Source organism: Watersipora subatra, chromosome 11, assembly GCF_963576615.1.
Source record: "Watersipora subatra chromosome 11, tzWatSuba1.1, whole genome shotgun sequence".
NCBI classification, from domain to species: domain Eukaryota; kingdom Metazoa; phylum Bryozoa; class Gymnolaemata; order Cheilostomatida; family Watersiporidae; genus Watersipora; species Watersipora subatra.
In genome coordinates, this window is record NC_088718.1 from 42,928,591 (window position 1) to 42,944,120 (window position 15,530).

At 31.5% G+C, this 15,530-nt stretch overlaps 1 protein-coding gene across 2 annotated transcripts in view; it reads left to right on the forward strand.

Moving 5' to 3' along the window:
• LOC137408542 (uncharacterized) overlaps nucleotides 1–12,387 on the forward strand; it is a 30,234-nt gene extending 17,847 nt beyond the window's left edge. Inside the window, exons 6-10 of one of the 2 annotated variants that reach the window (XM_068095104.1) lie at nucleotides 817–948; nucleotides 1,721–1,811; nucleotides 5,580–5,701; nucleotides 6,713–6,920; nucleotides 11,675–12,387. In XM_068095104.1, the coding sequence (XP_067951205.1) occupies nucleotides 817–948; nucleotides 1,721–1,811; nucleotides 5,580–5,701; nucleotides 6,713–6,920; nucleotides 11,675–12,107 (986 nt within the window). In that variant the 3' untranslated portion in view covers nucleotides 12,108–12,387. Of the gene's footprint in view, nucleotides 1–816; nucleotides 949–1,720; nucleotides 1,812–5,579; nucleotides 5,702–6,712; nucleotides 6,971–11,674 lie in introns of both variants that reach the window. The other variant, XM_068095105.1, reaches the window with a different exon arrangement.
• The last annotated feature ends 3,143 nt before the right edge of the window (nucleotides 12,388–15,530 follow it).

A 15,530-nucleotide genomic window follows, 5' to 3' on the forward strand; every position in this document is an offset into this window, starting at 1 on the left:
AAATAATATGTTAACCTTAGTAACTACATTTACCTACAATAACTAGAGTGTATTTATTCGATACGATCTGCAAGAAAATGTAACATTGCATGGTACTATGTGCAGTACGTACCATAGGGAGCCCTTATCTTCAAAACAGACGTATAACATAAGCGTTGGATTTAACTTAAATGAATTTAACTTAATAAACACATATTTATTACTAAGCTTTAGTGTGTATTTTGGATTATTTTGCTAAACTTTAACTTTGTCATCGGCTAAAATTCTATCATCTATCTGTTTCTGATTTTGTTTTCACTATAACCAATAACCAATAACTCTGAACTGAGAGAGATTAAGCACCGTATCTTTTTCATGCGATGTGTGAGAGGTTACGGCAAATAACATATCAGCATATTCATTATTCCGACGTATTCAGCCTACCGACTGCCAAATTTTCATTTCAAATTTTTGTTGATATCGTATGGCGAAAAATATTTCGTATGGCAAGCGCGAAAAAACATCGTGCTTCACATCTACTCGAAGATGTGAAGCATTTTTCGATTTACATCTTCGATATTTCGAAGATGTAAATCGAAAAAATTGTATAACAAGGTCATCGTAACCCGAGGATGCACTGGGCATGTTGATTAAAACTTAGTCAACACGCATATTGTTCGGTTCCGCCTTGCAATGTGGAGCCGAACATATTAAACAGTGATTACTGCCTATATTTATTTAGTTTGCTGTCCACTGTGGAAAAATAAATAAGTTGTATGATTACATAACATTTAATGTATATATATATATATATATATATATCAGTTTTTATTGTAGTTGGAAGGTCCAGCAGGGTTCGTGCAGTGTGCTCAATGACAATGATCTCTTCTCCCCCAGTCGTACTCAATGACACATCAGTCCCACCCGCTACTAATGCTACAGATAAACAGCAAGTCGAAGAGCTGATAGGCAAGTTGTTGCTGATCTAAAATGCCTGAATTCTTTTTTCATTTTTATTTCATTTTATCTCATCGTTTAGCATTTGTTTTCACACCCGTGCTGAAGGTGCAGAGGCTTTGTGTTTCCCATTTTGTCTTGTGCGGCCAGTTTCACAATTTACAATCGTGGAATGTCTAAGGGTTTTGCTATTGCAGTTTTCCCTGAAAAATCAGCTTGTTTTCGTGTCATCCACTCTATTACTTCATCAGCATTTTGAAGGCTTTCATAAGTAAAAAATATATGTATATGTGAGGAAGTTTTGGATGATAGGCTGACAGCAAGTTGGGATACGGTCATTGCAGCTGCCTGGAAGAGAAACTTTCCAAAAATGTTCTATCGCCTTCCTCGGATGCATTACTGGCATATTGAGCACACCTTTATGCTGCCAGCATGGTGTGCAGACCTATATGCTGCCAGCATGGTTTGCATGACTTTATAATACCAGTGTGGTGAGCATACCCTCCCCATTCCTTGCGAGGAAGTAAAAACATTGCACATATACAGTTGTAAAATTCTGTTTGAAACCACCCAAAACTTCATAATGCTATTCGGCATTCTGCTAGAGAAAGCGTTAGTCTCAATTTTCCACTTATCTTGCATGGCGCAGGCTGCTAACTGCCTTGCTTATATTCCATAGACTGTGAAATTCCCATCAGTAAACTGAAGTTCTTTAGTTGTAACATCTATATAGTTATAAAAGTGTGATTTGTCTCACCCTGAAACTTGATGTTTCTCATTTTAGAAGAGGTGCTAAGCTTGGAAGTCATTCTCGGTATTTGCGTTGCCGTTGTTCTCTTCCTCCTCCTTGTTATAGTCACTATAATAGTCTACAGGTAAGTTTTGGTAATGCAGCCATCTACTTGCCATCTTCATCACTTGACTTATACTCACCTATTCTATTTATGTATTAAGATTTAGTAGTAGATTTTAACGTTGTAGCTAAAAATCAAAATTACGCTTAAATATTTTATTGCCAAAAAATAATAGGAACAGTGTTGGATTAGGATTAGCAAGTTGTCAAAACTTGCAGCGCCGTGTTTCTAATACACACCAGATATCTCTCAAGGATTTCCGTTTCTAATTGGGAATATATCGCAAAAGGTCCATTTTCTTTTGAGTAAATATCTTGAGAAAAGGTTGCATACATCACAGATCGCTATAAAGGACCAGGTTTTAAAATTAGGCATTCGCTGATCGAAACAACCATATGTACATTTGCTGACCTCAAAAATGGCTCATAAACATACACAGGGACATTTCGGCATCACAGCTTCCTCTACTTGCTGTTTTGTTGTTATCTTATAAAGGAAACAAGGAAGTCCGATTTCATTTGACTTATAGCAACTCATTCATAGCCAAGTGACCTTTTGACCTGACATCAGATGTAACCTTAGTGTTATGAAACCTAAACTACTGTAATTTGCTTCTCATAACAAATTCATGTTGTTGCGAATTTAAAATTAGATTGTAATTCCTATCTGCTATTTAACACTGTACAGCTGCTTAATGATATGTTTTTTATTTATATATTTGTTTCTTTTTCTGTGATTGCCGAGAGTTCAAGCGATAAGCGTATTCAATTGTGTATACTGTGGCTAAATGTATTCCATTAGTTATTGTTTCACATAACGCAGGTCTCCTTCCGACTTACAACTTTGATTCGTTCTTATGACACGATGTAACCCAAATTTCCGTATAAGTAAGAATGTGAATAAATTATTTTATATGTACTGTGAACTATAGCACTATAATAAAATGTAGCAAGTAATAAAAAATTTTTATTAGAAAAAGTTCTTTACCACTTGAATTAAAGCACATTTTAGTAAGGCGCTTTGCACGACCAGAATGGCGTATCACTGAAACTGGGTGGCGCGGCTAAAACCTAGGGTTAACCACAACGTGGATTGAGAGAGATTTTAGCTCGCAATTGTTTACATTACTTCCGGCGCACATTATATGATGTAAGACGGAACGACGCTGAATATCATTTTTATATTTTTATGGGTGCATTCGTAAACTCAAAACAGCGAAAATCAGATCCAACGTAGGATTGTCTGTAACCAAGGGCAAAAAAACTAGTTAGTCAACTTTTACTGAAAGAATTTATTAAATTCGTATTTCATCTTCCACCTTTAAGGTGCCAGCTGTTGTAGCGCAAGGGCATTCCGAAAGCAAGACGTTAAAATGATGGTAAACAAAATAAGGGAATCCAACGTAGGATTCCCTGTGCAAAAAAACTATTTAGTCAACTTTTACTGAAAGAATTTATTAAATTCGTATTTCATCTTCAATCTTTATCGATCGTTTTTTTAAATGCTGCGAGATCTTATGTAGTTTTTATAGGATTCTATTTATTTATCAAATGTAGATGTCATTTGAGTTACTAGCTGTTGTGGCCAAGTGCATTCCAAGTGCATAAAATGATGGTAAACAAAAAATGCAGTGACTTTGAAGTGACGGCAGCAATGAGATTTTCCCATTTCATTTAGTCAGCTGTAAACTCCTGGATTATTCAGCAATCGAATAGAACTGCTAGCCAATGTTGTTTTGAGAATTAGATTACATGTCCTGGGAGGGTAACGGAACTGAGAGCATTTCAACAGAGATATCCTATATTGCTCACAAGGGGCAGGACATCAGGCTATATGAAGTAACCACAGTTATCTGAGTTTCTTCCCAACACAATAGTGACTCCGTCAACAAAATCTATGATTGGGAAACCAACAGCTAGCAATGCTAACAATCTAGCGTCACTCGGATCATTTGATATGCCTCAGCTGATTGCTGAGTCCTTTGCATCATTTGTGGCTGTAGATAAGATGGTTGGTTCACCTCAACAAATGCAGAAACTGCGTTCGCGGTTCATCTTAAACGGTTTCTATACTTAGAGGGGTAACAAATGTTCATTAAAGAATTAAAAATTGACCAAAATAAAAAAAGTAAACTAAATACATAAATCTCTCTCTCTTTTCTGTTACGTTTTGTAAAGTGTAGATGTGCAATGTCCTTGTGGCGCCCTTGACGTCTATAATCCTCAAAATTCTTCCTTGAACATATGTAAAAGAGAAAAAGCTTACGATTAACAAAAATGTAACTCGATTAGATATGGGTTTTGATTTCACATACTGTGAGAAGAGCTCAGCCCAGTTACCCACGTAGTGAGGTATTATTCCATGCCTTTCCTCTCGAGAAAACAATGTAGAGTCATCAAATTGTGTAATTACACTTTAGAATGCCCTGTGCATACTCTGAGGTCTATCAGGACTAAATTTCAAAAAGAATTTCTATTGTGGAAGAGGGTACATGGTGAGCATTCATTTACTCATAAACCTGGAGTTATCCTCTCCATTCGACCAACAGTATTTTTATCGTGAGCCACGAATAAGTAGAGTTACCTATTTTTGGCATGTACCAAACATATTTTAAACGTGTCCAGTTCTTTTAGCCTAAACATTTAAATAATTTGTTAAGATCTCGGGCTATGGCTTTAATGATGCATCGATGTACACGCATTTGCTTGTCCACTGTTAGCCGCTCTTTTCGACCCGATTATCGTGCACCCAATCGAGGACAAGACTAGTCTAGATCTGCTGCAATTCTGAAGAATATGCGGCTGGAATCCAAGAGCCCAACATGCCCCTCCATATAACATAACCGACTAGGCTTGGGGAAACTGAACTCTCTGAAGGCCTGGCTGCATGCACTGACTAAATGCAGTGGCGCCATGTCGTGCCGATATTTGTGGTGGCTACACAACGACGCTAATACGAGATGCATCCTGTTGATATATAGATTGATGAGAATTGGCCTCATTCGTGTGAAGGACATGGGGTTTTTGTTCGGTTTTCCAGTTCAGTCATATAAGCACGGTCAGGATATTAATCATCTTTTAGGGGTTATCAAATATCTGTGATAGCAAAAGCATTTATATAGCTGATTGTATTGCTATATTTCAATCACAAAAATCTATTTGTTTACAATTTTAAACAGCAAAGTACAAAAAAAATATTTTAACATATTCAATTATCATAAAATTTAGGCGTGTCCATAAATAATAATTTGACATTCAGAGTTATTTGATGCCAGCTACACATGCACATTTGCTCCCATTATAAAATTCTTTGAATTAATTGATGCAGCATTTTTTTGGTTTTCAGATAATATAAAATTTACTGCCTTCAAAATAGCAGTTTCGGAACTATGAATTGCATCTTGCGTAAATGTTGGGACATTTTGTGATGCCCCATCATTTACGCATGAGTTGTCTGTGGAAAGCACTGTTGTCATCATTGTTCAAAAAACAATCTTGTAAACAACTTTTTATGTTTGAAAGGAATAAAATTAAATCAAGATTATTATAGAAATTATTTCATCCAATCATAGTGGCCGCAGTCGCTACAGAGACCAATACATTTGTCTGTGCATAGTCTAAACAGCAAAACTTCACTATTTAAAACGGCAGTAGTTGTGGTGCGCATAACCAGCAAAACTGTCGGTGTGTATAATCAGACCTCAACTCTCAACACCAAAAGACCTGATTCTAGATACACAAACATGAACTAGTTCCTAGCTCACTAGTAGCTGTTGCTCGTGTTCTGCAGGCAATACCAAGATAAGCGAAGAAGCAAGGAGACCAAGAGAGGAATATTCCGAGTGCTGACTGCTGACGGCAACCCTACGTATGATTTGGTAGCTGAGGAATGCCATGAGTACTCCAACGCGAGTGAGTAGTTTACAAGGAAAGCATTCGAGAGGAAAGCTTAAAGTGTTTAACAAAAATTTGTTTTGGCCCTTTCAAACAGGGATTTTTATTAATTCACATATCAATGCTTCTTATGTTATATAAAGAGGTATTATTCGTTGAATAACTCGGCTTGGTAACAAAGGAAACGATTGAACTTGTATCATATTGCTAGAGAGAATAGACAGTCAACATTTGTTTTCATAATTTGATTACTATTTACCTTTCCAAGTATGAAAATTTTAACTCATACCTGTTTTTACAATTGATAGTTTTGTTTTTGGCTGACATTTGAAAGTCTGCAAGGGGCGTATATATTTAATGAGAATGCAGAGAAAGTCTGCAAGGGGTGTATATCTTTAATGAGAATGCAGAAAAAACCTTTTTTACATTAAAATAATTGGAGGTTTGGAAAAATATTCTATTGTACGGAATTCAAGTTTGCGGCTACCAGACAACAAATAAACCATCCGCGCCAGTCACTCACATTCCATTATTTCAAATAATTGTACATATACATGTGGTTATTCCCTGTGCTTACCTACAAGTAAATCACATGAGCCTGAATCTACTTAGGTGTAAGTCACATAAAATTGAAATGTGCAAACGTGTTTCATAGGTAAGTTTTAGTTTCATCGAGCAGTTTTAGTTTGATTTTTTTGTAATGATCTCAATTTGAATTTAGATACTAACAAAATATGATTTAGGTGACAGCTTTCGGTTGAAAATCTATTTGCTATTAATTTCAGATGTCGGCCATTCGTCTGATTTAGTCAGCATTAATCTTGAGATGTAGATGAGTTTTCAACAAGTACTTGAGCTCATAGCCAAGCATACGGCAGCAAAATCGCTGAATGGCAATGTTTCAGTTTCCTTCATCTCTTCAATGGATTCTTTTAAATTAGTTTTTTTCAGGTTAAAATGCCCATTCGTAGGTTCAATAGTGAAAGTAGTAGTAAGAAACTTTGTTAAACCGGAATTGTTCCTCTGCAGGTGACCTACGAAAGTCTAGTAGGTCTGCCTCTGACCACATCTATCAGGAACCAACAGATGTAATTGCGGAGGAGAGGCGGCTCTGCCCTGGCTACGATGAACCATGCGCTAGTGGAGGAGCAAACTATTACAGTGCGGCGGCGATTGGAAGCGGTGTCTACGAATCTGTTGAGTACTCTGACGAGGGCAGCTCTCGGCAGCATTCTAGGTAATGACAGAAGCTGGATTATCAAAGTCTCGGCTTTAAAATTAAAATCGGTTCGTATTTGCAAAATTATCTAAACTGGTACACTGCTAGTCCAGCGTGCCATAATAAATTGTCAGGTGTGCTGTGGCGGCAGTAATATACCGTGGCAGAGTGTCATATGGTTCAGTTCTGTGTTCTGTTGCTGTACCTAATCAATATATAAGGTGGATTGTATATAAGACGTATTATAAAACACACACAAAAACAACAATGGCAAAACAGTGGACCTGGTTAACTTTATTGTATAATTTTTCTTTCCAACTTTTCTTCCAACATTCCGGGTTCCTCCTCATTGTTTGAGTTAGGCGCACCGGCTGGTTGCGGCTCAACAATGGCACCGAAACATTTCTCGAAAGTCCTGACAATAGAGGCTGGCTTTACCTTAGTCCATGTGTTCATGATCCAACCATATATGGTCGGGTAACTTGCTCATCGTTGTCTCCCAGTTTAAAAGGAATCCCACAAGCATGTCTCTTTATTGATGCCATTCAAGTGGGTTTCTTAAACAAGTAAACGGCAACTATCAGCAGACCCCTGCCGATACTTAGCAGGAGTTTGTGGTGTTTTATTGGGAAGTGGTCTGTGGAGCGGTGATCATGGTGCGCTTACCGAAGGCCCACAACAGATGTTAGAACTCAGTCTAAACACAGGATGCACCGCATTAAAAGACACTCAGTCAATTTTATTAGAAAATTATAGGTTTGTAAGTACGCCTCGTGGGACAAAAAATATGGTGTGTGTGTGCAATTATTCGGAAACATCGCCAGGCGGTTATTTCGTACTGAAAAGTCGAGTGTCGTGCAATTTTATACCTCAGCCTCCTACCATAGCCTCGTACAGACGGACGGTCACGGCTTTTGCCAAGATTTATTATTGTTATTATTTGCTACTATTCATCTTTAATAATGAGCAAAGTTTAATAATGATTTATATTTATACATAGCAAAGTTTAATAATGATTTATATTTATACATAGCAAAGTTTAATAATGATTTATATTTATACATAGCAAAGTTTATTAATGATTTATATTTATACATAGCAAAGTTTAATAATGATTTATATTTATACATAGCAAAGTTTATTAATGATTTATATTTATACATAGCAAAGTTTATTAATGATTTATATTTATACATAGCAAAGTTTAATAATGATTTATATTTATACATAGCAAAGTTTAATAATGATTTATATTTATACATAGCAAAGTTTATTAATGATTTATATTTATACATAGCAAAGTTTATTAATGATTTATATTTATACATAGCAAAGTTTAATAATGATTTATATTTATACATAGCAAAGTTTAATAATGATTTATATTTATACATAGCAAAGTTTATTAATGATTTATATTTATACATAGCAAAGTTTAATAATGATTTATATTTATACATAGCAAAGTTTATTAATGATTTATATTTATACATAGCAAAGTTTATTAATGATTTATATTTATACATAGCAAAGTTTATTAATGATTTATATTTATACATAGCAAAGTTTAATAATGATTTATATTTATACATAGCAAAGTTTAATAATGATTTATATTTATACATAGCAAAGTTTAATAATGATTTATATTTATACATAGCAAAGTTTATTAATGATTTATATTTATACATAGCAAAGTTTAATAATGATTTATATTTATACATAGCAAAGTTTATTAATGATTTATATTTATACATAGCAAAGTTTATTAATGATTTATATTTATACATAGCAAAGTTTAATAATGATTTATATTTATACATAGCAAAGTTTAATAATGATTTATATTTATACATAGCAAAGTTTATTAATGATTTATATTTATACATAGCAAAGTTTATTAATGATTTATATTTATACATAGCAAAGTTTAATAATGATTTATATTTATACATAGCAAAGTTTAATAATGATTTATATTTATACATAGCAAAGTTTAATAATGATTTATATTTATACATAGCAAAGTTTATTAATGATTTATATTTATACATAGCAAAGTTTATTAATGATTTATATTTATACATAGCAAAGTTTATTAATGATTTATATTTATACATAGCAAAGTTTAATAATGATTTATATTTATACATAGCAAAGTTTATTAATGATTTATATTTATACATAGCAAAGTTTATTAATGATTTATATTTATACATAGCAAAGTTTAATAATGATTTATATTTATACATAGCAAAGTTTAATAATGATTTATATTTATACATAGCAAAGTTTATTAATGATTTATATTTATACATAGCAAAGTTTAATAATGATTTATATTTATACATAGCAAAGTTTAATAATGATTTATATTTATACATAGCAAAGTTTATTAATGATTTATATTTATACATAGCAAAGTTTAATAATGGTTTATATTTATACATAGCAAAGTTTAATAATGATTTATATTTATACATAGCAAAGTTTAATAATGATTTATATTTATACATAGCAAAGTTTATTAATGATTTATATTTATACATAGCAAAGTTTATTAATGATTTATATTTATACATAGCAAAGTTTAATAATGATTTATATTTATACATAGCAAAGTTTATTAATGATTTATATTTATACATAGCAAAGTTTATTAATGATTTATATTTATACATAGCAAAGTTTAATAATGGTTTATATTTATACATAGCAAAGTTTAATAATGATTTATATTTATACATAGCAAAGTTTAATAATGATTTATATTTATACATAGCAAAGTTTATTAATGATTTATATTTATACATAGCAAAGTTTATTAATGATATATATTTATACATAGCAAAGTTTAATAATGATTTATATTTATACATAGCAAAGTTTATTAATGATTTATATTTATACATAGCAAAGTTTAATAATGATTTATATTTATACATAGCAAAGTTTATTAATGATTTATATTTATACATAGCAAAGTTTAATAATGATTTATATTTATACATAGCAAAGTTTAATAATGATTTATATTTATACATAGCAAAGTTTAATAATGATTTATATTTATACATAGCAAAGTTTAATAATGATTTATATTTATACATAGCAAAGTTTAATAATGATTTATATTTATACATAGCAAAGTTTAATAATGATTTATATTTATACATAGCAAAGTTTAATAATGATTTATATTTATACATAGCAAAGTTTAATAATGATTTATATGTATACATAGCAAAGTTTAATAATGATTTATATTTATACATATCAAAGTTTAATAATGATTTATATTTATACATAGCAAAGTTTATTAATGATTTATATTTATACATAGCAAAGTTTAATAATGATTTATATTTATACATAGCAAAGTTTAATAATGATTTATATTTATACATAGCAAAGTTTAATAATGATTTATATTTATACATAGCAAAGTTTAATAATGATTTATATTTATACATTGCAAAGTTTAATAATGATTTATATTTATACATAGCAAAGTTTAATAATGATTTATATTTATACATAGCAAAGTTTAATAATGATTTATATTTATACATAGCAAAGTTTAATAATGATTTATATTTATACATAGCAAAGTTTAATAATGATTTATATTTATACATAGCAAAGTTTAATAATGATTTATATTTATACATAGCAAAGTTTAATAATGATTTATATTTATACATAACAAAGTTTAATTATGATTTATATTTATACATAGCAAAGTTTATTAATGATTTATATTTATACATAGCAAAGTTTAATAATGATTTATATTTATACATAGCAAAGTTTAATAATGATTTATATTTATACATAGCAAAGTTTAATAATGATTTATATTTATACATAGCAAAGTTTAATAATGATTTATATTTATACATAGCAAAGTTTAATAATGATTTATATTTATACATAGCAAAGTTTAATAATGATTTATATTTATACATAGCAAAGTTTAATAATGATTTATATTTATACATAGCAAAGTTTAATAATGATTTATATTTATACATAGCAAAGTTTAATAATGATTTATATTTATACATAGCAAAGTTTAATAATGATTTATATTTATACATAGCAAAGTTTAATAATGATTTATATTTATACATAGCAAAGTTTAATAATGATTTATATTTATACATAGCAAAGTTTAATAATGATTTATATTTATACATAGCAAAGTTTAATAATGATTTATATTTATACATTGCAAAGTTTAATAATGATTTATATTTATACATAGCAAAGTTTAATAATGATTTATATTTATACATAGCAAAGTTTATTAATGATTTATATTTATACATAGCAAAGTTTAATAATGATTTATATTTATACATAGCAAAGTTTAATAATGATTTATATTTATACATAGCAAAGTTTAATAATGATTTATATGTATACTTAGCAAAGTTTAATAATGATTTATATTTATACATAGCAAAGTTTATTAATGATTTATATTTATACATAGCAAAGTTTAATAATGATTTATATTTATACATAGCAAAGTTTAATAATGATTTATATTTATACATAGCAAAGTTTAATTAGAGCTTGAAAATTTTCAAATGATGATAACAAGGACATTGTAAAGCATTTTCTCTTTCATGTGCTTGTATGTCAACGTCTTTTACAAAAGAATTAAAATTATTTAATTGAAGCATTTGGAATTTACATGAACTTGTTTAAGTTGAGATTGTGTCAGTCATATCACCATGTACGTAGATTCACAGTATTTATTATAGACTAGGGCAAATGCAGAAGACTGGATCGATGCCTTTGCACCCGGCACCACCCATCCCTAGGAATGCTGAGCTACTCGGGAAAAAAGTCAAAGGTCGCCGATGCCATTTACCACCAAGTGGCAACCAATCATCTGTACTGAAATCAAAGTCAGCTTTAGAACCGACCGCTCCCAAAGAACCGAATGAAGCACTTCCCAGATCATCCACTTCCAAACCAGAGCTACGCGCGAGCCCAACACCTTCTGATGCTGCATCTATGGACTTCCTTCCGAAGCTAAACATAGATTTCTCAGACATCCTCATAGAAGCTGACAGGAGATTCGTCTCCCAGGCAGCAAATGAGGGTGAATACATGCAGCCAGTCCAGTCGCTCATCGCTCCAAGCGATCCAATGGAGCTCGTCGAAAATAGTTTATACGTCAAAGACAACTGAATGGATCGCTGCTGTTTGACCCTATAATAAATGGTGCTACTAGCTAATTTTTTTATTCGTATTTATATGCCAGTTTTTTGGCAGCATCGCTCAATACTGTTCTATCAAATTCCTGATTACTGACAGGTTACCTTCGTTTCTATAAACCATTATAAATACTATTATACTTGTTTACTATGCAAATACTTATATAATTATATTATTAGAGGAAAAACCTGTTGATGTAATAATACTATGCCTTGTCTGTGAACAGAATGACTTAATACAGAACGAGAAATGGGTTGAATGTTTCGTTATTTCTCTGTTTGGCCAGTTGGGAATAAGGAGTGCTAGCAATTATATGAAACTTCAAATAGCTAAAACTAAGAAAAAAAATCAGTATTCCGTTAACCTTTTGCCGCTTTCAAATTAATTGTTTACTTTGGTCCAGTTTAAGTATCATCTTCCTATAGACATCACGGTTTGACCATTCCTGCAATCTATGCTTGCGTTGTTTACCTAACATTACTAAGGTAGCGGTCTTAAGCTCTAGATAAAATTTGAAATTTGCGGTGAGGGAAATTATTTCAAATTTATTACCGACAATTACAACTCGCAAGCTGTAGGTAAACACGTAGATTAGTCAATACTTCAAAAAAACATTGGTAGGAAGTTTTGACAATTTCTCAGTTGGCTGATGATGGGCCTAGGAACCGATCGAGAGCTGGCATGATTTGTATCCCAGTTGCAGATACACAACGTGGGAGTAAGTCTTACTCGAGTATCAAATATGGTTCTGCTAATCTATGATTTTGTTTTATTTTATAAAGCATTTTTATAAATAGGCAAGACTAAAAGGTTTATGTTTGTGAAAGGTGGAGTGATGAGCTCCGATAATACAGTCAGCCGATCACAGGAAACCACCAAAAGTCAATGTCAAGAGCGGGTGCATTTTATTATTTTTGGTTAATGAACCTACTAGTCTGCCTACTAGTCCCATGCTATGTGAAAGGTTGTCATGATTAATTAGTGTGTCACTAATTATCACTAGAAGTGGGGAGGTGAGCAAGTGGTCTAGTGGTAGTGTGCGTGCCTTTGAATCTGAGGATCTGGGTTTGATTCCATGTCAAGCCACATGTTTTAGAGTGGCTTCAGATGAATGGACAGGGCTCATATTGTAGTAAAAACAAGCTTTTAAAAAAATAAACGCAAAAGGTAATATTTATTAATAATAAAAAGTTCTCATTTAGTGTGTGCAATAATAAAAAGGATAAACTACATATGGTAAGAGCTACTGGAATGATAAGAATGAGCTTAGCCTTTTGGTTACGCATACTTGTTAGCATACTTGTGATTTGAAGGTTGTGAGTTCAAATCCATTTCGAAAATGATTATTCATTGCTATATCTTCATCGCTATAACTGGGCAGACGTACAACATAGAGACGACAGACAAAAACTGAGATTTGTATATATATAGACTAGCTGTACCACCCGGCGTTGCCCGGGTAATAAATAAGTCGTTGGACAGAAAATTGTTTTGTATTTAACATATAACAACGTTTCCCATTCTTACTTTCAAACTACATATCACGAGAGAAGTGTTTTGTATAGTTCAAATAAATTAGGAGAAAAATAAAAACAACTAAAGGTTTTAAAACTTTGTCAAACAACCATACCTTTCAAGCGAGTAGCCTGGCATAATGCCAATGGAAAATTCCACTGAGCTAGTTAATAAGGCTAGGCTTCTAATGACGGTAAGCCATGACTTTGAGTCCGCATTGTTGTCCAGCGCGGCTGTTCTAATAATAGCTATAGCCGGGATGCGTACCAACAGACCAACGGACATACTTTGAGAAATACATGCATATCAGGGTGCTATAAACCGCTATCAGTGTATAAGTACACTGTATGCACCAGGAGGTTAAAAATCCTATTAATATCGGAAGTATAAACAATATAAACTTGCCATGGCAAAATGAATAAAACTCTTAAAACAGACATTATAGAACCAATTGAGAATTTCAATAATGCATTTACTAAAAGCATTCCAAATTACATAGATACTGTGCATATTGACATATATATATAGTGTATATATATTTGTATATATATATATATATATATGTGTATGTATGCGTACATATATTATGTATGTATGTGCATATGTGTGTATATATATATATATATATAGTGCGCATAAATACTATGTGCACTGACCATTATATATATAAACATATATATAATGCATATTTTTATATAGATATTTATATATAAATTTGTATATATATATAAATGTACATTTATATATATATGTACATTTATAAAGATATATATATATATATATAAATGTATATATATTTATATAAATAAATAAATGGTCGATGCACATAGTATTTGCTGATAAACATGCTATCGCTAAACAACATTAAAACACCCTGTTTATACAAGTTACTCGCTAGATTTAAACAGATCAAAAAGGGAAGTACAGTTTTGGTATTTTGTAACAAAATATTGAAAGGGTGAACAACTCACAGTGCAGCTTCTTAGCGAAGCTTTACGCGTGTGCACAACCAGGGTGTATTTAAAACAGACAGTGTCGTATTATTTTAATGCAAGTGCTTTGTCTTTCTCACACTTATACTATGCCTTTAATCCTTTAGCCTTTAATCCTTTAGTTTTACTTAGATAGACTGAGAACCAAACTTGCTTTTACTGAATCTACTGATGGGCACTTTGTGATTTGAAATGGTTCACAGGTCTTAGACATGGAAACTGTAGTGAGAAAGTGGTGAAAGAACTATGATACTGTTAAAACTTCGAAGAGATAATTATGAAGAAGTTGTCTGTGAAAAAAATTTCCTATCTTGCAAATTTCTATACAAATCAGAAGAAAATAGGGTAAGAAATTTGAGTGAAAATCCAAATTTTATTCTCTGGCATAAAAAACTGAAACAGCATCAACGGGTAAAACAAAGCTTGAGCATGAGATAGGACTAAGTTTGCACGATAGGGTTGCCATCCCTAAATAGGACGCAGCAACACCTGGAGACAGTGTATTTGGAGGTACAGGATTAGAGATTATTGCCTGAAACATTTACAGCTTCTCTTTTATAATAGCTACCTACATGTAAATAGGAAATATGCTTGTGAAACAAGATGCAACAAGGAGCTGTATCCTGTTATGGAATGATTATATTTATGACCAACTATTTGTGCTCTCTCTATGTATATCAGGAAAGCCCAAGACTATAATTTTAAAAATGAATTACACAAAATTTTTGTTGATTTTATCAGAAAGTTTTAGTATTTTCCGACCATTCGCGATTCTTTTTCATGTTTGAGGTGATTGTTTTTGATTTGTTGGGTGATCTGACTGTCAGGATGTTTCAAGATTAAAACTGACAAGACTTGATTTTAGTTGAAACACTCAGATCAAGCGAAA